This window comes from Gracilinanus agilis, chromosome 4, assembly GCF_016433145.1.
Source record: "Gracilinanus agilis isolate LMUSP501 chromosome 4, AgileGrace, whole genome shotgun sequence".
Lineage (NCBI taxonomy): Eukaryota > Metazoa > Chordata > Mammalia > Didelphimorphia > Didelphidae > Gracilinanus > Gracilinanus agilis.
In genome coordinates, this window is record NC_058133.1 from 468,019,045 (window position 1) to 468,038,860 (window position 19,816).

Sequence of the window (19,816 nt, forward strand, 5' to 3'; positions counted from 1 at the left end):
AGGACGCCGGAGGTTTGGGTGGCTTCGATAGCTCCTGGATAAGGACCTCATTTCTAGGGCTTATCTGGACCCACTGCAGCTATTTTCTCTTACGTATGCCCGTCACACAGGGCCATTCGGGAGCGGGAGGGGGGAGCGCAGAGGGAGGGGAAGAGAAATGAATTTTCCCCCATTGAAATCTAGCCCTGAGAGATCAGCTCCCGCCCAAGTAATCAGGACCGGCTCCGGCGCTTCCGCACTGAGCTGCCGACTTGGCCATCCTCACCCTCTCAAGCACCGCAAGCCGGCGGCTCCCGGGGGTCCAGACCCTTGGGGACCCCGGCGGGGCGTACCCCGCGCCCGCGAAGGAGGAGCCCGGGGTGGAGCCGCGGCGCGGGGAGGAGGAGACAGGGAAGGGAGCCCGGGTGTCGAGTTGCTCCGGTAACTGTGACGTCCTGGGGCCGTGGGCGGGGCAAGGAGGCAGGTTGCATATTTTAGGAAGTGAGGAGTAGGCGCCAGCTTTAGCTGCAGTGGGGACTGGGGCGCGGAGGAGGCGGACACGTGGCATCTGCAGCAGAGGCAGCGGCGGCGGCAGCAGCAGGCAGCCGGAGCGGGAGCGGCCCGCGCCCCGGTCGCCCATAGCCAGCCCCAGCCCCAGTCCCAGCTCCTCTCGGCCCGGCGCCGGGAGTTGATCCCTTTACCTGTTTGATTCAGAGGCGACAGGTCCCGGCGCAGCGGGCACCAGAGCACCGCAGCCATGGGGAAGGGGGTAAGTGGCGTTCCTTTTGCCGCCGGCCCGGAGCTGAGAACCGAGCGCGGAGCGGAGGGGGGAGGAGAAAAAAGGAAGGGGGTGGGGGAGAGCGAGCGCTACGCAGAGCTATCGCGCAGGAGGAGGAGGAGGAGGAGAAGGAAGTGGAGAGGGAAAGGGAGACTGCGGCAAAGGGGGAGGGGTGGGAGAAAGGGGGGGAGTGAAGAGGAAGAGGAAGATGATGTGAACCTGGGACTGGGCACTAGGGGAAAGCGGTAGCGCTTGAATGAAGAGGGCTTTGGCCATGGAGATGGGGAGGAGAATTCTAAGGAGAGCGCAGGATGGAGGTGGTGGGAGCTTGTAGGAAGGGCGGGATAGACTCTGGGAGGGACCCTGGGGCCAGAGAGGAGGGCAAAGTGGGCAGCCGCTGGGCTAGGAGCTGGTGGCGGCGGCCGGGGGGAGAGCCGGGCGGGGCGGCCAAGGGCGGCCCCAGGAAAGGAGCCGGCTGCCAGCTCCCTCCATCCCTGAATGACCCGTTTCCCCGCCCTCACCTCCCGCCTCTCTTCCCCCGCCCCTTCCCTCTCGGTGCGCCTGGAGGGCGAGAACTCCCTTCCTCTCTCTGCCCGCCTACCCCTGGGACGCCTGACTCTCCGGCCGGCCGGAGCTGGCTTTCCTCTCCCCCGCGTCTTTGCGCGCGGCCCCCTCCCCGCTGCTGCTGGGATGGAGCGGGAGAAGGGCGGGCAGCCATGGAGGGAGTCCCTGCATTACTCTTAAGCCAGCCAACTATCCCGAAAGGCCTCCCTTCCTCCCCCCAACTCCCCGGGAGGGAATCAACCACTGGGTTTACCCTTCCTGCCGAGCCTCTCCTCGAGCTCGGGTGTGCCACTTTCACCGCCCAAAAGTGGCCTGGAAGGTATACTTACTGGTAGACCTAACTGGGTGCTTTTTCCTGCTTACCAGGACGTGCCTACTGGCACCATGTCGTTCTGGTGGAGCGATGGGATAGGCACGCCGGTAGGCTTGCTTTCTTGTTAAAGCTTCCTCACTTCCTAGCTTTCTGCCCCCATATCTGACTAGTAGTCAGAAGCAGTCCCCCTAATCACGTGGAGCTGGTTTTCTCTGCCGCAGCGAAGGGCCCGGGGGAGGGGAGAAGACTAGGTTAAAAAGAAAGATAGCCTCGGCCCCTGCCCTCTGGGAGTTGCCTCCCACCTAATTGTGTCCTCTTGGGAAACGACTTAACCTTCCCTGAATAAGACCCAGAATTATAAAAGTGGCCATTCTGTGTTGGGGGTATGTAGATTGAAGAGTGGAAGCGAGCGAGATTGATTAAGGAGGACAGCATTCCTTCAGAAAATACCTTTTCTGCCAGACTTTGAAGGCAGCCGTGTTGTGCTTGGGAATCAGTCGTTTATGAGTACTAAATGCTTGCTGTTTGCCCAGTACTTTGCCTTTAAGCGCTGGGGATACATTGGAAGGCAAAACAAGGTTCTTGCCCACTCCAATTCCCCAGAGAAAGACAATATGCAAACAAATATGTTCATGCACCTTGCCAATGCCAGGTAATCTCCAGGGGAAGGCACTCCCAGTGGGGGAGGAGGGAGAGCACATTTCAAACATGGGGGACAACCAGTGTTTAAAAAAAAAAAAAAAAAAGATGGGGAAAGGACAGTAGGAGGAATAGAATGCACCAATCTGTCCTCCTCTGGCCTTAGTCCCAAGTAGGAGGATAGACTGCACCAATCTGTCCTCTAGCCTTGGATAAGAAACTCTGTCAAATCTCTTCTCTCCTTCACCCCCCCCCCCCAATATGACACGGATTTCTTTCCAAACCTTACCTCAGTTCAACAAACCTTGAGGTTCTAATTATCTCCTGGGCACTATGCTAGCCCTGGAGGAGATAGTAAAAAGATCAGTAAGGTAGAATCCTGCCTTTGAGAATTTTATAACATTAGCCATATCAAAGAGGGCAAAATTCCAGCACAAACAAATAGCCTTGGCAGTTTGTGCCTCCTTGGAAGATCTAATGAGAACTATTCTCCAAGGCATCCTATAAACAGTACCCCAAAAGTTCAATAATCTAGGTAGGAGTTTGGTGGCATTTTGAAGTGCAGACCTTTAAAATTCTTCATCTCCAAATGGCAGTTTATCTTTGGTGAGGTCATGAATTGAAAAGATTTGGGAAAATATTCAGGAAACTTGTTAGATCATGTTCAGCTGCCTTTCTGACACCTGCCCATTTGATGTCAAAAGACCTTTCCCAGTATAACTGGAGAATTAACTAGGTTCCTGCTAGGTGTCTGAGGGATAGTCTGTCATTGCATGGATCCCTTATTAAACTATAAAATCCCCTGAACTCTTGGTGGGAAGTGGATCAGATGCTAGCCTGCTTAATGTTAATAAATGTTTTTGGTGCTCTTAAGTCGAATGAGTTGTTTGGGCTTGCACTTTTTTCCTTTCTGTTGGTATGTGGTGGTTCTTGATGAGTGAGATAGCATAAAAGGGTTTTTGTATCTGTCTTCCCCTCCCCTGACTTCTCCCTCTCCAGCCCCATGATTTAATGTGATAATCCAAGTGTTCAGAAGACTTTCATGAAGAAGCTTTGGGATTTTTCCATATGGGGATTAAAAATGTGGGTGGAGGGGTTGACTAAAAGGCCTGTTGATAATTGGTTTACCAGGAAGCCTGGGCTAGCAGCTAATTTTTTTAAGGTCATTGTTGAATTAGCTATTCCTTTCTCTGTTCCCCTTCCCCCCCCCCCCTTTTTAAAGGTCAAGGTATATTGATAGATGGTTCTTAATATTTACATGCATGTGTACAGCCAACTCTAAAAGAACTGGATTTTGCTATAGGTTTACCCATAAAAGGAGGACTGAATTACTATTCCCTGGACAAATTCTTTGGGCTCTTGCTCTAAACAGCTCAGCTAAAAGCCCAAAGGCCCTAGATTTGGAGTCAGAGGTTTATTAAACCTTCAGTTGTTCCTGACTCTTCTGGAGACCTCATTTGGGTTTTCTTGGCAGAGATACTGGAGCCATTTCCTTCTTCAGCTCATTTAACAAATGAAGGAAACTGAGGCAAACAGTTAAGAGGAGTCTTCCGAATCCACTGCGCCACCTAGCTGCCCTTGGAATAAAAAAAAAAAATGTGGGTTCAAATCCCATCCCTACCTCTGTGACCTTGGAGACACTTTTAACTTTTCAGGCCTCAATTTCTTTATCTGAAATTTTGAGGGAGGTTGAACTGAGTGACCTCTAAAGTACCTTCCAGTTCCCAATCTAGGATCCTATTACAGGCCATGCCACTTTTCCTTTCCCTCCCTTTCTCTTGAGAGGAGAGAAATTACATGTTGTTTTTTTTTTTTAAAAAAAGGTTTATTTTTTAAACATTTACTTAAGTTAAATTACATTAAATTACTTACATTACACATTACAATTAAAATTTTTGTGTGTGTGGATAGCTTTTAGAAAATGAATTTTTAAAACAGGTTTATTTTTCAGTAGATCCTTTTAGAGAATCTTTCCCTTTTTTTATTTTTTTTTTCACTCCTTAGTCTTGGTTAGAACTTCCCTTGCAATCCTTGGCTGTGTTTGAATATTAACTCTGATAATTAACTGGAAAAAGTATTCTAGCCCAGAGGAGGCGTGATTTTAAAAATCTGTATGAAGATTGCACAAGCAAGTGGACAAGCAGTCAGCAGAAATCCTGGTTGTATTGTAACATTATCAGCTGCCCTTTTGGAGTTCAACTTAAAAGTGTGACTAAATACCCTCTGGCTGTTAATAAAACCTAGTACTTTAGACTCTGAAAATTGTAAATGGGAGTCTTGAGTGGAAAGTTTGCATGGACCTAACCACATGCAAGTTGAAGAATTATGGCAGGAACTAGTCATTAAAACCGGAGGGGTGGAGAACTGAGTTCTATATTGCATCACACCCTAGCCTGGTAATTGTTCAGTGCGTTACACTGTAACAGCCCCCTGGCCTCTTGGGTTCTCAGTGTACCTTTCTGTAAGGGTGTAACTGCTTTGGGTTACTTACTATTTGCTATTTTGTAGGATTCTTTACCAGTAACTTGGTAGCACTAAGATGGACTAGCCCTTTCAGTTTCAACATTTCCCATAAATCTATTATAGATCTGTCACCAAATTAAGCCTGAAGGTTATCTAATTAAGTTACACCCCTCTCTCTCCTCCACAGAATAAGCCTTCCTCCCTATGCCTCCAGGGCTGATTTCTGCTTTCCATGTCAGAATCTTCTGGAGACTAGTTTAAGGTAGTTATTTCAAAGGTTGAATATTTAAGTACACCAAAAATTGGCACCTGTCCTTGCTTCCTCCTTAGCTGCCTGCCTGCCCCTGCCCTGTAGGATAAGAAATAACTGGAAACTTGTTTGACCAGTAAATTCTTAATTGTACGTTTATTTGGCTACATTCACACCTATGAACTCACTAAAGGTTTCAGCTATAATCCATGGAAACTAATCCACATTGGCAAAAAATAATAATAATAAATTTGTGTAGAGAAAGGTGGAAGGATAGGTGATTGATCCACTCTTTAAAATAGGCTCTTTGAGAGAACGCAAGAACAACAGCTGGAGACTGGTTTATAATTTTGCTTACTGAAGAAAGCTTTCATTTTTAACTGAAAAGTTTAAGTGGATGAGATGAGGATGAGCACAGGTAAAGAGAGCAAAAGAGGAAGAGTCACAGGAGTCTGTAAAACCCTAACCCTGCCCATACCTTATCTCGGGCCCTTAATTATCTCGAAAGAACCTATCCAGGAGTATAGTAAAAAGAATGACTTGATATTAGAAGATCTAGGTTTGAGCTGCTTCTGCCACTAGGCTGTGTGACCTTGGGCATTTGAAAAGGACAGTGACAATAACATTTATATTAAATTTATATTCAAATCCTATTGAATTTTATATTCAGATTTCAAGGTGCACAGAATACTTTGCATACTTATTTGGTGGGTGCTATTATTCTCACCTAGCCGAACTTTATAGCTGAAGAAACCAAGGCACCAGGAGATTTAGTGACTTGCTCAGTCAGAATTAGTGTCTAAGGCAGGATTTGAACTCATGATGTTCCCCTGATTCCCAAATCTCCCATGCCTGTTCTTTCCCACTGGTGAGACTCAAATGAGATGCTGTATGCGGCAATCCATAACTATAAAGCCCTAGAGAGAAATGTTACCTCTCATTGTTACTATTAATAAAATCTTGGGTTTGAATCTTTTGAACTTCAAACGTGGTGCCTTCTTGATTTAAGAATGTATTTCTGCCACTGGATGAGCCCTCTCCTCTACAATCTGTAACTCTCCCACCTTTTTTTTAAACTAAGTATTCAGCTTTCCAAAATGGGAATGAACCAGAAGATTTTTGCTATAGCTTTCCATTCTGACACAGAATGAAAAGATGCACTAAGGACAGATCAGAGGAATCTTTGTGATAAGGATGTGTTTGGAATGCCTACATACAGGTGGGCAAGGAAAGGTGGTTTTCAGCAAAAATAATCTTTTCCTTTTGTTGCTTTCATGTCTGAGTTTCTGGGCTTGGACAAACTACTGAGTGTGCCATACTCCAAGCTTTATAGAAAATAAATTTTCTTTACCCTTTTTTTTTAGAGCCACCTCCTTAAGTCCAAAATATCTTTTTGTTTCTTTATAACCTGATAGGTTCCTAGGGTTTGAGTCTAAAAATGGCTTAGAGTTTCTCATTTCAGGAAACTTCTTCTGTTCTCACACTTTTTTCAGTTTTTTCTCTTTCTGGAGTAAGAGGAAGGAGAATTAAGGCAAGTTTGGACTTTCTCTTGTTCTGAATTGACTGATTGAGAGGGAGGAAGTATATGCTTTGGCCAAAATCAAAGAGAAAATGTTCTTTGCATATGACTCATCTAATTAGTTGTACTGAATTTTTTTTTTTTCAAGATTCTGGAAAATAAGTCTTTGCATTTCTTTCATTGTGACATACTTGGGAGTAGGTAACTAATAGAACCTGGAACATCCAACCCCTGTCCTCTTTGGCTTTTTTAATATTATGATCCTTAAGGCATTGGCCTAAATTAGTAGGATCTTAACCCTGGAGGGAACTTTAGAGATCATTGGGCCAACCTGTTCATTTTACTGCTGAGGAAGCCTGGTAAAACTGATTTCCAGTTCCCACAGCCTGTATAGAGATAGCTAGAACTAGAACTCAGCCTAGATTCTAGTGCAAAAAGAAATGCTTAGAATATAGAACTGAATGTTGCAAATTATTTCAATGGGTTTTATTTGGAGTCCATTTGGAAAGATTATCTGGTTAATTTCTTGCTAGCAATTACAAATTTGATGCCTGGATAAAGCTTTTTGGACTTTGGTCTTTTTTCTTTTTGCTCTGATAGCCTTAACTTTTTTATCATAGTATATCTAAAACTGTTTGATTTTTTTTTTCCCCCCCCATAAATCTAAGGACAGAATATGGGCTATATTTTTCTTCTGGATTTTCATTGCGATTACCTTTTATGCATTCCCCCATATCAGTATAATATTTAATATATTCCCTCTCTTTCCTTAAGTAATGAGCCATCCCATATATTAAATATAAAAAGGGTGGTGGAAACAGTTGAGTAAAACACATTTTGAGGGGCTGAGAGTTGTGGTTCTCTACCTCTATAATGAATATACAAAGAGGTACCTTTTCTTTTTTTCTGTTTCCATACACGTGCATAATTTGTCTATTTGTTCTCCAGTTGATGGATTGGTTTCCATTTCAGTGCTCCAGTACAAAGTATTGCTATGAATATTTGGGGGTTTATGGGACCTTTGTATTTTGACTTTGGAATATATGTCTAGTAGTGGGATCTCTGGGTCATGGTACTTAACTGTCTTTAGGGTCCAACACAGCAGAAAACTTAATCTAATGTTTGCTTTTTTTTTTTTTTTTAGGTTTCTTTAGTTTAATTTCCAAAGTGTCAATATGATGAGTGCTTAAAACCTTGTTTGTATGGCTTTAGATATCGCCGAATCTTTCTGAACCTCAGGTTTCTTATCTGAAAAGTGAGGAGAGTTAGACTCACTGATCTCTAATATTTCTTCTAGCTCAAAAATGTGATTCCCTGTGAATTATATTTCAGAAAGGCAGATTTGTTATCCTGGTTTGGAAAGAGTAGCAGCAGCTACCTTGGGCGACAGCCAGAAGATTTGGTAGAAGAGAGCTTAGAAAGATAGCAAGAGAGACAGCTAGGTGGCTCCATAGATTGAGAGCCAGGCCTAGAAATAGGAGGTCCTGGGTTCAAATATGGTCTCAGACACTTCCTGGGCAAGTCACCGAACCAATTAATCTGCCTTGGAACCAATACAAAGTATTGATTCAAAGCTAGCAGGGTTTGAGAGAGAGAAGCAGGAAGGGCAAGGAAGAGTAAAAATTTGAGAACCTCCAAGAGAAGGCTGAAGTCATGCTGACTCTCTCCCAAATAGACACTATGTGATGGGCATTTTTTTTCAAATAAACCCCAACTATTCCTTCAGTATCTGGAAAACAGCAAAGGAAAATGAAGCCAAGTGGCCAGAACATTAGGATAATTTTCCTTTTCTTAAGAAAATAGTTTTGTTTGCCTGGTAGAGAATGATTAAGAATAACCATCCTAATTGTATTGTCTTTGTAGGCCCAACACTTCCCAGCAGAATGCTTTGCACTTAGTAGGTGCTTTGCATGGTTTTCAAGTTCCTTTAAGGGAAATTAACCCAAATTTACCTGTTTATTTAAATTAACCTGTTTTTATTTTATTGTTTGGGTTTTTAGGAGGATTGCCAATCCAAAAAAGAAAGGGGCTAGAGCCTACCTGTTAAGAATTTAAAGACTGGTCCAATTTTATTATTGTTTAGGCTTTGTTTATTTAGGGGTGAGGGACCAGCTGGTAGAGGCTTACTTACTCTTCCCAGGGGCTGCTACTGTTCTCTGTGTCTCCTGCTGGGTGACTGGCTGCCACCCAAGTCTGGAGATGTTGTATTAGGTATGAAACAAAAGGAGTTTACCAGATTGTGCTGTGCAGAACACCCCTTAACCCCCACCCCTCATTCTTTGGATTGGAAAGGAATGGAGGGTTTGCTTGCATGTCCAGGGAACCCCATCTTAGAGCAGGAAAGGAACTTCTTTGTACTAAGTTTCTCCAGTGCAATTCTTGCTATTGTGAAAAGGGGGGGCTTAAAATATGAAGATTTATAGAATAACTCACATTTATGCAAACCGTATGATTTTTAAAATTCTTTATTTGCTATATATAGTCTTACAAGTACTTTCTCCATTCTTATAGATGAAGAAATTGAGCTTTTCCTTTTATTTTTGGCCCCTCAGCTATTTTCTTGGCCATCAAGTCCTTGGTTTAAGTTTTATGCATGAATTCATTTCTTTCTTGAATTTTCCTTGTAACAGGTGTTCAAATAGCCTGAGTTAAAATTCCAGGACTATCATTTAAATTACTTGTGACCTGGGGGTAGGTCTTTTAACCTCTAGCCCAGGGGTTCCCAAACTTTTTTTGGCCTACCGCCCCCTTTCCAGAAAAAATATTACTTAGCCCCCTGGAAATTAATTTTTTTTTTAATTTTAATAGCAATTAATAGGAAAAATAAATGTACCTGTGGCCATCACCACTTCCCTGAATCACTGCAGTACCCACCAGGGGGCAGTGGCACCCACTTTGGGAATCACTGCTCTAGATCTTAGTCTCAAAAAAAAAAAAAACAACCTAAGGTCAGATTCAACTCTAAATCTATAATATCTTAAGATTCCTTAAGAACTGGGAACCACTGCTCTGCCCCATTTCCCCCTTTATATAAGAAAATATAAGAGAATAAAGGCACAAAATGAGCAAGAAATGATGACGCAGAATGAATGAATGAATTTTAATTTTTTATTAAACAATTTTTTTAAAGATTTTTAATTCTTGTTTCATTACTAGTTGACTTTTCCCCCCAAATGCTGCACATACACTCGTATTTGGATGCATTTTTTCAACTCCCACCTTTATCAGCATTTAGAGTTGGAGTTGGGGATGGAATATGGGGTCCAGGGGATTTTAGGCTAGCAAGTTCTCCTAGCATAATGAAGCAGGCATGAAGCTTCTCTAATTTCCCCTCCTTCCCACAAGGGAAGGTTGTTTGTTTACACAAACAACCAAAGATCTAGTTTTCCACCCAAACCTACACCAACACATTGACTGTTGTCTTGGGATGAATAGGATGGTGGGCTTTCTGGATAGTGAGTCAGAAAAGATCTTGGGTCAGATTTTGCAGCTGATCCCTAGGTCTAAGATGGAAAAGATCTGTTACTCATCTGCCCCAAGTCATAGAGAAGAGACTAAACTGATGAGATTTGAGTAGCCTTCTAGCCCTTCTGGAGCTGGTATACTTTTTAAAAAAAGACATACACCTCAATTTGAAATGGAAGGAAATCCTAATTGTGATTCCATTGCCTCTAAGTCTTCTCTGTCCTTTCCTTAAACTGTTTGCTATAAAGCATTCTTTTGTCTCGATGTTGTTTTATATTTGTGTAGAAATAGACCAAGAAATGGAGAAATTTGCGGGGGGAGCTTGCTATATTCCAACTCTCTCAAGGTTATTTTTCTAGATGATATACAATCCTTGGGAGAGTCACTTATTTTGCAAATGAAGATAAGAATCCCAAATTGCACTGAATTTGGAGTCAAGGAACTCTTATTAAACAAGTCCTGGTCATTAGCTGAGCACCTCATGTTTACTCTTTAAAATGAAAGGGTATATTTATTAAACACCTACTATCTATCAAGTACTAGTAGCATTTATACACTTTATAGGTTTGCAAAGCACTTTACATGCACTATCTCATTTGATCCTCAGGGAAAGCCCTGTGAGACTGGTGCTGTTATTATCCCCATTTTCAGATAAGGAAACTGAGACACAGGTGTTGAGTAACTTTTGTATACTCTGATGCAGAATTTTAATTCAGGTCTTCCTGATGCCAAGCTAAGCTTGGAAATAAAAATGTCATTCAAAAAACAGCTGAGCTAGATGATTTTCAGGGTTCCTTTCAGCTCCTCCTCTATCCTAGTCCTGTGATCACAACTTTATAGAAACCTAGATATTTAAATACTTGTCCCTAATTTAGCAGCAAAGAGGGAACTGCTCTCCCCCCCAGTAATTAAACTGATCATTAATTAGAGCACCAGAATTTTGACTCTTTGAAGATTTCTAGAGGCGTTTTCATTGAACTTTATTTTAAACTATCTCTGAACAATGTTAAAAAAAAAAAAACAAACAAAAAACAAAACAAGTGAGTTCCCAGAGGACCTTCAAAAGAACCCACCTTAATTCTCCCATTTTAAAAAAGAAAAGAAAATCCAGTGCTGGGCTTATTTCCTAGTTCCCCCTGAGCTCTATAGTAGGAAAGAATGTCAAGAATGTGTCTTCTATCTTTAGACTCATTTCATTCTTAGCAGATAAGATAGGGACTGAACTAAAGAATTGCCCTTCCTTTGGAAGAAGCCTTCTAGCTCACTTTCACCTTCAGCTGCAGTGACCTTTAAAATGGAAAGACCTTTTGATGTGAAACTTATCTTCATATGTGTATAGTTCAAGGCCTTTTCTCTTTGATTCGGTTTTCTTAAAGGATTTGGGGAGAAGGGGAGTTGTCATTGACCTTAGCTTATTTAAACAGGGAATTTTCTCCCCAAGTTTAAATAGATAACATTAAGTTGACCCTTGCCAAGGCTAGGCTTTATATTTGAAAATGTACCAACAGTCAACACATTTTCATTTCACATGCAATATAATTTAATGATTACTTCGTGAGCAATATAATTTAATGATTGCTCTGTTATCAGAACGTGCACTTTTCATCAAAAGGAAACCAATGTTGTTTGGTAAATGGTCATTCAAAATAAATCTATCTGCATTTTGATGGGCAGTAGGCTTGTCCAATAATGGATTTTTGTCCTTTTTTTCCTTCTCTCTCTCTCCATACAAGCCTGGTTATTTCTCCTTGAGTAATGCCTCTCCTATCTATCTCCTTTTCACCACCCTTTTAATTTAGGCCTTTGTCACATCTTGCCCAAGGTACTTCAGTAATTTCCTAATTAGCCTTACCTCTATTTTCTCTATTATCAAACCATCATTCCCACATAGCAGCTCAGTTGATGATTCTTCCTGAAGGCTAGGATTTCTACCCTCCCTCACCCCAAGAAGCCTTAGTAGCTCTCCATCCTTGGATTAAATACATACTCCTGTTTAATGTATAAAACTGTTTGCAAATCTGGCTCAGAACTATCTTTTCGAGACTTCAGATTATTCCCTTTTATGTACTCTGGTCCAGACAAACTATCTACCTGCTGCCTCCCAGGAACTGTTGGCTTAAAATTGCATTTTAAAATTTTATTTATTTTTCTATATTTTATAAATTTTTAAGAATATTAAAATTTTTTTTTTATTTTATATTTATGTTTGGGTTTTATGTATTTTTCCCACCCTCGGTAAAGCATAAGTTCTTTGAGGGCAGGCAGGTTCTCTCTTTCTTGTCTTTGGATCTTCAGCACATACTTGATAGATGGATGCCCATTTATGTGCAGATGGAAATATGGAATTTAAGAGTTGGTTGGTTTGGTTTAGACCATTTTCTTTATTTGTAACTTTATTTCAATGATCTCATCATTGCCCTGGGCAATGACAAGGAACTTCCTGGGCCCAGAGGAGGAGGTTTGGTTCTGCCTAATGTTCTTTGGGCCCAAATGGCTCCATTTTGAGCTGAGCCTAAAGGTTCTAGCTTTGCCTGAAGACATACACACATCCCATTGGAGAGGGGCCGGGGTTAAGATTTCTAAATATAAACTATAGAATCAACATCTTTTAAAAATTGTTGCCATTTTTAAGTGGTGTAGGTGGAACTTGTGAATTGTGTGACAATGCACACACTTTTCTACATCCTGCTTATGTCAAAACATTTGCAATGAACATATTCCTTTCAGTAGGTTTTATTTTATGCTGCAGATTGGCAGGGGAGCTCCCCTCTCCCCCACCTGCTTCAAATTTTTTCTTGAGGGGGAAAAAGACGTAATATCCTTCAAAAAAAGGTCTGTTTTCAGAGTTTAAAAAAAAAAACTTTCTCATGAATGCTAAAAAAATTTTTTTTAACTCCAGTACATTTCTTCTAAATAGGAAAGCAATAGCAGGCAACCTGTCTTTTAGTCTTTAGATTGGTAGATTGGAGAGTGAAGCTGGGAATACTGAGGATGTTGCCTCTTTCCTGAGCCCCATCCACTGGAAACCACAATAGTAACAACTGAAAAAGGGTGGGTGGGTTTTACTGTTTTCCCACTTGTCCCCTCTACAAGTTTATTTCTTACCTCTAGGAAAAAAGACATCTGCCAGGTCTCCAAAAGAGTCCTTACAAGGGGATCATTAGAAGAAAACTGGATTACACATACAGCACAGTAGATGATATTTTAGCAAGACTCTGTTATCCACTCTTGTGTTTGACAGGATGAGCAAACTCTGAAGCAAAGTAAATTTGCCTCACTACTCTGTGTTAAGATTGTAATTTAGATTTCCTGACCATTTCAGCCTAGTTTTTATACCATACCACAGTGGCTGCTCTGGGCCTCTTGGGAAAAGCTATAGAACTTGGTCCCTTTGAAATCCTCAGTTTGAGATGCCTTTAGACTCTGCCCAGAAGACCAATTTATTAAAGAATTTCTCCCTCTCTCCCTTATTCCCAAATAGGTCGGACGTGATAAATATGAGCCTGCGGCAGTGTCAGAGCAAGGGGATAAAAAAAAGGCCAAGAAAGAGAAGGACATGGATGAACTTAAGAAAGAAGTTTCAATGGTAAGATTCTTCGAACATTGTGTGCTCCTGCTTTTAAAATCATCCTTAAAAATTGCCTAAATTTTATTTCAAAATTAAGTTTTCCTAGAGTTGAAATCTATCTGTAAAACTGGTTAATGTAGAGCATTCACAGCAAATGGATGAGTACCACTTTGTCAGAGCATGTTGTTAGGAAGTTTTCATTCATTGTGGGTTGGCTAAGATGGTTTCTGAGATTCCTACCAACTGTGATTCTAATAGAATTGCAGGCTTTTCAAACTTGGAAAAAGACACCCTTGAGAGACATTAAGTTCAGAGGTCATATTCCAGACTTAAAATTAAGACAGAAAGAATATTGGTAGAAGAGGAAAGGAAGATATTGTTTTTTAATGTGGAAATGAAAGCTTTGGTCAATACACTGCAACTTAGCTTTTCTCTTGGTTAACTGAATAAACCTTTTAGAGGGCTGCCCTGTCTAGGGTTCTTCTCCCTCTCTAAAGGTTGGAAAGATCTCAGACTTTATTATAAAGTAAGAATCTTATGAACCTCCTATTGGGGAAAACTTCTGAGACTTTTTTTCTGAATGATTCCAGTTTCAGTTATTAATGAATCAGTTCAAAAATAAAAGTGTATTTTATTTGACTGTATTTCATAGTACCGGCATTATTCAGTGGCAAAGTTGCAGTCTAAAGTTGGCTTTAGAGTTACTAGGTCCGGTTTGACATGGTAGACTTGTTTTCATTGAAAATGATGAAGCCATAATAGTCTTTAAATGGATAGGAAGAGTTTTGTTAGCTGAGCTAAGGAGTGATTTGAGTAGTGATTCCCCCATCCCCATCACCCCACATTCCAGAATTTACTTAGACGTTTTGTTTTTATTTTCAGGATGACCATAAACTTAGCCTTGATGAGCTTCATCGGAAATATGGAACAGACTTGAGCCGGGTAGGTACAGCTTTTTTAAGAGCCGGAGCTCTCATAGGTTTAGTTTTCTTTTTTCAAAAGATTTGAACATTTCAAATTTCATTTGTTTTATTTTTTTTTTACTTATTAAATACAAATAAAATATAAAAAATGTCCCCAAAGCTCAATGATTCAATCACTCGCATTTTGTAAATGAGGAAACTGAAGTTCAGCCAGGCTAAGTGACTTTGGAGAAATTAAGGGAAGGGAAAGGAAGGGTGGTCACACAGCTAACTAGTGTCTAAGTCAGATTTTCAATAGAGGTCTTCTTGATTTCTTTCTTATAGGAAATCTGAATCACTCACCCTATCTTTTCTCTAGTAATGAAACTTTAAATGAGCTAATCACATAAAAGAAATGAGTCTTTACTTTGATCTGTGTTTAGCATCAGTTATTATATTGGGAAATGGCTCTGCTTCCCATAGCAGAATATTGACTTTCCTAGTTGGTGCTTATATGCTCAAATTAGCTGATAAAATCTGACCAAAAACTTTTGAAAGGTTCCTTAACTTTGATATGAGTGGGAGATTTAGGTGTTTCAGGGAAGAAACAGAAGCAATGATTTTTCTTTGTTTAAAGTTTTATTTGATATATTTTGTTTCCATGTTACATCTACAGATTATTCTCCTTCCATAGATCTCTTATGACCACGTAAAATAATTAAGTAAAATGAACAAGATGATGCCTTCATCTCATATAATATTTCACATATGTAACAATTTTCTATTAAATTTTTTTTAATTGGCAAAAATCTTATTTCCTCTCCCCTGATGGAAAATAAGAAAAGAACAAATTCCCTCATTGGCTTTATACTAATATATGATATGTAAGTTAGATGGCTCATTCTGTACTGATATATGATATATTAGTTAGATGGCTCATTCTGTACCCTAAATCTATCACCTGTCAAGTGGTGGAAAGGATGTTTCATCCTTAGTTCTCTTGGATTTTTCCTTTTTAAAGAATCTTTACTGACAGATTCCAGGGCAGCTTTTCACAAAAGAACAAATTCCCTTGTTGGCTTTATTCAAGAATATATTATATAAGTCAAATGTCTCATGCTATACCCTAAATCTATCACTTCTCTGTCAGATACTAGGCAAGATGTTTCCTCCTTAGTCCTCTGGGATTTCCTTTTTTAAAAATCCTTACCAACAGGTTCAAGGACAGCCTTTCACAACCAGGCAACTTTGTATGAGATCCCTCATCCAAGATCTGGAAGAAGTTGAAAAGTTTCCAAATTAGACTAGGAGAAATCGGGGAGGGCTCTATGCTCCGGAAGCCTATGGATATGGATACTGAGTGGTTCTTGAGTGACCTTGTAGACAATGAGGAGCCATGCTGGTTTAGTCTTAGGTAATCAGGGTTCAAGGCTTGGTGCTGAGGTTACTTGAAGAACTGGTCAATCAATGTCCATTGAATTGGTTGTCAATGGAGTTGTTTCCCCAAGCATTTCTCCTGAGGTTCATAGCCTTGTGCTAGAGCCAGGAGGGCTTTCAGATTGTTTTCCTTCCATAGATCTCTTATGACCACGTAAAATAATTAAGTAAAATGAACAAGATGATGCCCTCATCTCATATAGTATTTCACATATGTAGCAATTTTCTATTAAATTTTTTTTAATTAGCAAAAATTTCCTCTCCCCTGATAGAAAATAAGAAAAGAACAAATTCCCTCATTGGCTTTATACTAATATATGATACATATAAGTTAGATGTCTCTTTCTGTACCCTAAATCTATTCACTCTCTGTCAAGTGGTGGTTATTTATCTAGCCCAACCTACTCATTTTTCAAAGGAAATAGCCCCAGATAGGTCAGTTAATTTGCCTCAAGGACCCAAGTAAGTAGTAGGCTGCAGAGGCAGAATATGACCCTCAGTCCTCTAACTCTTTTGGCTCTCTTAAAACGTGCCGTCTCCAATCTTCTCAGGGTTTAACAAGTGCCCGTGCTGCAGAAATCTTGGCCCGAGATGGCCCAAATGCCCTCACGCCTCCCCCCACCACTCCGGAATGGATCAAGTTCTGTCGGCAACTCTTCGGAGGTTTCTCCATGCTGCTGTGGATTGGAGCCGTCCTTTGCTTCTTGGCATACGGTATCCAGGCTGCCACGGAAGACGAACCTCAGAATGATAACGTGAGTTCCCCTTCATTTCTGGGTTGGGTGAGCAGATCCATGTCAGGCACCATCCATGTCTGTTTCTTTTATTCCCTTCCTTCCCTGGCCCTTCTCATTTTCAAGCACGATTAGTGATACATATATCTCTGTGAAAAGCTAGTGTCAGTAACTTGTCTGTCTTTCTTTTTACAGGGCTCTCTTTCTCTCTCATTCTCTCTCTGCCAGACCCCTCAGCTTTTCCTTCTCGCCTTCTACCTCTAATCACTGTCTTCATAAACTCCCTTCCGTCCCCATCCTGCAAAGCACTCGGACAGAGTTCCACCTCACCCTGTACTTTGCCATTGTGAACCAGCCATTCAGCTTTCTATGACTTTGGAACCAGGCATCCTTGCCTATGCGCTCCCCAACGGTGTTGATGCTTTGCCACTGACCAGGTCGAAGAGCTATGCTCAATCAAGCGTCTATGAATAGTAGCCCCCATCTCACTTAGCCTCAGCTATTTCACAGGCAGTCATTCTTCCCAAACCCTATAGACTGTTGGGAAGTAGGACCCTCATTTTAAGAAATAGAAGAGGAAATCGAGCTATGGAGGGTTTCCTAGAATTCTAGAACAGAATTCAGATCATCTTTCTAGTCCAACTTTGCACAGGATGAAATCAAGATTCAGAGAAACTAGTTCATTTACCAAGAAAATCATGCAGGTATTAGAGAAGTGGTCTTCTGACTCTAAAGTCTTTTTTTTTTTTAACCTATACCTTCCATCTTAGAATCAATACTGTGTAGAATCAATACTGTGTATTGGTTCTAAGGCAGAAGAATGGTAGGAGCTTCTTTTACATCTTTAAATCCAATTCTCTACCTACTCTACCAACATTACTCATTTGTGACTTCCCAGAACATCAAGCCAGATAGTGATAATCTCTAAGACAAATAGCTTTCGTTCTTTTTTTTTTTCTTTTTGTCAAAAAAAATCATACCTTCTATCTTAGTATCTGTTCTAAGACAGAAGAGTGGCAAGGGCTAGGCATTGGGGGTTAAGTGACTTTTTCAGGGTCACAGAACTAGGAAGTAGCTCCCATTCTTGTTAATTTGATCATCTAAAAACCATATATATGTAGAGGGGAAATCAAAGCTTATAGCTAAGTGAAACCATCAGATGCATTTTCTTAAAACTTAAACTTGAGACTCCCCTAGTTCATGTTTTGTCCACTAACTACCAGTTTCATCTTTCGCCTAGTAACTGTCAGTAAATTGAACAGAAGGCTGCCACATACTTTGTCAGTGATCATCCTTCACTCACTTAGCTCATTCCCTTCCAGCTCTATCTCGGTGTGGTGTTGTCTGCTGTTGTCATCATCACTGGCTGCTTCTCCTACTACCAAGAAGCAAAGAGTTCAAAGATCATGGAGTCCTTCAAAAACATGGTTCCACAGGTAGATTCTTTAAATGTTCATCTCTTAACCCTCCCCCAGGGCTGTGACTAGCCTCAGGAATGTTCACTAGCTTGGTATTCTGGTTCTCTCGAGTGTTTTGAGGCATTCTTGATTCAGAGATATGGATTCTTTCAAACCAGGTCTGTTTTTCTTTAACATTGGAAAATGAGATGCTAGCTAACCTGCTTCCTGTTAATAAAAAAAATGGATAACACTTCCCCTACTCACCAATGAGGTGGAAAAGCACTTTGTAAAACTATTGAGCTTTTACTACAGAGATATATTACTTTTTTAACTTTTTGAGGGAGACAGGAAAAAATACCAATTAAACATCTTTTAGACAATTAGCCAGTTGTATATGTTCTTCAGATCTCATTAAGGTAAGAAATTATAGGAGAAGATAGTTTTAGATTCATTCAGCCTTTATAATCCTAGTTTTAAACCAGTGAGTTTTTTCCACATTTAATGCTGCAAACTATTTCCTCCCAAAGCAAGCCCTTGTGATTCGAAATGGTGAAAAGATGAGCATAAATGCTGAAGAAGTTGTAGTTGGAGATCTGGTAGAAGTCAAAGGAGGTGACCGAATCCCAGCTGATCTCCGAATCATTTCTGCAAATGGTTGTAAAGTAGGTTGAGTTTTTGTTATATTTCTTGTCCTCCCCCTGCCCACTGCAGTCAATGTCATGTTTCTATTGATTAGACCAGCAATAAGAGACCTTTGTCCATCCCCTTCCCCCTAGCAAACAATTACCTGTGACCATCCCCTTCCCCCTAGCAAACAATTACCTACTGTAATGGAAAGCTTAAGGAGTTGTATGGCAGCCATAGTCCTTTTTTTTTTAAATTCTTACCTTCTGTCTTGGAATCAATACTAGATGAGGGTTCCAAGGCAATCGAGTGGTATGGGCTGGGCAAATGGGGTTAAATGACTTCTACCCATTCCCCAAACCCCCATCGCTAGGCCTGGCTCTATTTACCTCATGAGGCACCTAGCTGTGTCCCATAATCTATCTCGATAGAAAATTTCTGGATTTCCTATTAGGGGCAAACACATATGATCTTAGAGGGGGGAAAAAGAACACCTCAGAGGGGCCAAATTTTTGGCAAAATCTCTGGTCATTGCTTCTCTGAAAATTTTGTTTCCACAGAGCCACTAATTTCCATTTCTCTGCTTAGGTAGGCAGACGATCTGGCAGGCTATCTCTTAGATTTTCATACTCTGACCACTTTAGTTTTTTAGTTTTTTTAAGATGTATTTCACATACACAATTTCACATTGAATTTCCCACCAATTTATACATGATAAAGGTTAATTTAGGCTTGATTTCTCATTGAGTTTCTCACCAGTTTATAAATGATAAAGGCTAATGGACTAAAAGAATCTTAAGAGATCTGTATTTATTGCTACTGCATCAAAAAATTGGTTTTGCTCTTTCATTCATACAGGTAGACAATTCTTCACTTACTGGTGAATCTGAACCTCAAACCAGGTCTCCTGATTTCACTAATGAAAACCCGCTGGAAACAAGGAACATTGCCTTTTTTTCTACCAACTGTGTGGAAGGTAGATCATTTTTGAAAGTATTGTAAATATTATGTACATTCAGCATATAGTGTAAGGTTTCTCTTGACTTGGTTCATGATGACAAGCCAGAGTTACTGTAGTCTTACATCTATTAGTTACTGTTAACTATCCATATCTAGTTTATGATGTTAGGCCAAGTGGCCAGTTTTCTTAATCCAGTTCACTTTTCCAATTTTACCCACTG

The 19,816-nt window shown here is 40.8% G+C and overlaps 1 protein-coding gene across 1 annotated transcript in view; it reads left to right on the forward strand.

The window, feature by feature from the left end:
- Positions 1-498: 498 nt before the first annotated feature.
- Positions 499-19,816, forward strand: part of ATP1A1 (ATPase Na+/K+ transporting subunit alpha 1) — a 36,207-nt gene continuing 16,889 nt past the window's right edge. Inside the window, exons 1-7 of the mRNA XM_044672420.1 lie at positions 499-748; positions 13,452-13,556; positions 14,421-14,480; positions 16,429-16,632; positions 17,934-18,047; positions 18,539-18,673; positions 19,494-19,611. Coding sequence (XP_044528355.1) covers positions 737-748; positions 13,452-13,556; positions 14,421-14,480; positions 16,429-16,632; positions 17,934-18,047; positions 18,539-18,673; positions 19,494-19,611 — 748 coding nt within the window. The 5' untranslated portion in view covers positions 499-736. The remainder of the gene's footprint in view (positions 749-13,451; positions 13,557-14,420; positions 14,481-16,428; positions 16,633-17,933; positions 18,048-18,538; positions 18,674-19,493; positions 19,612-19,816) is intronic.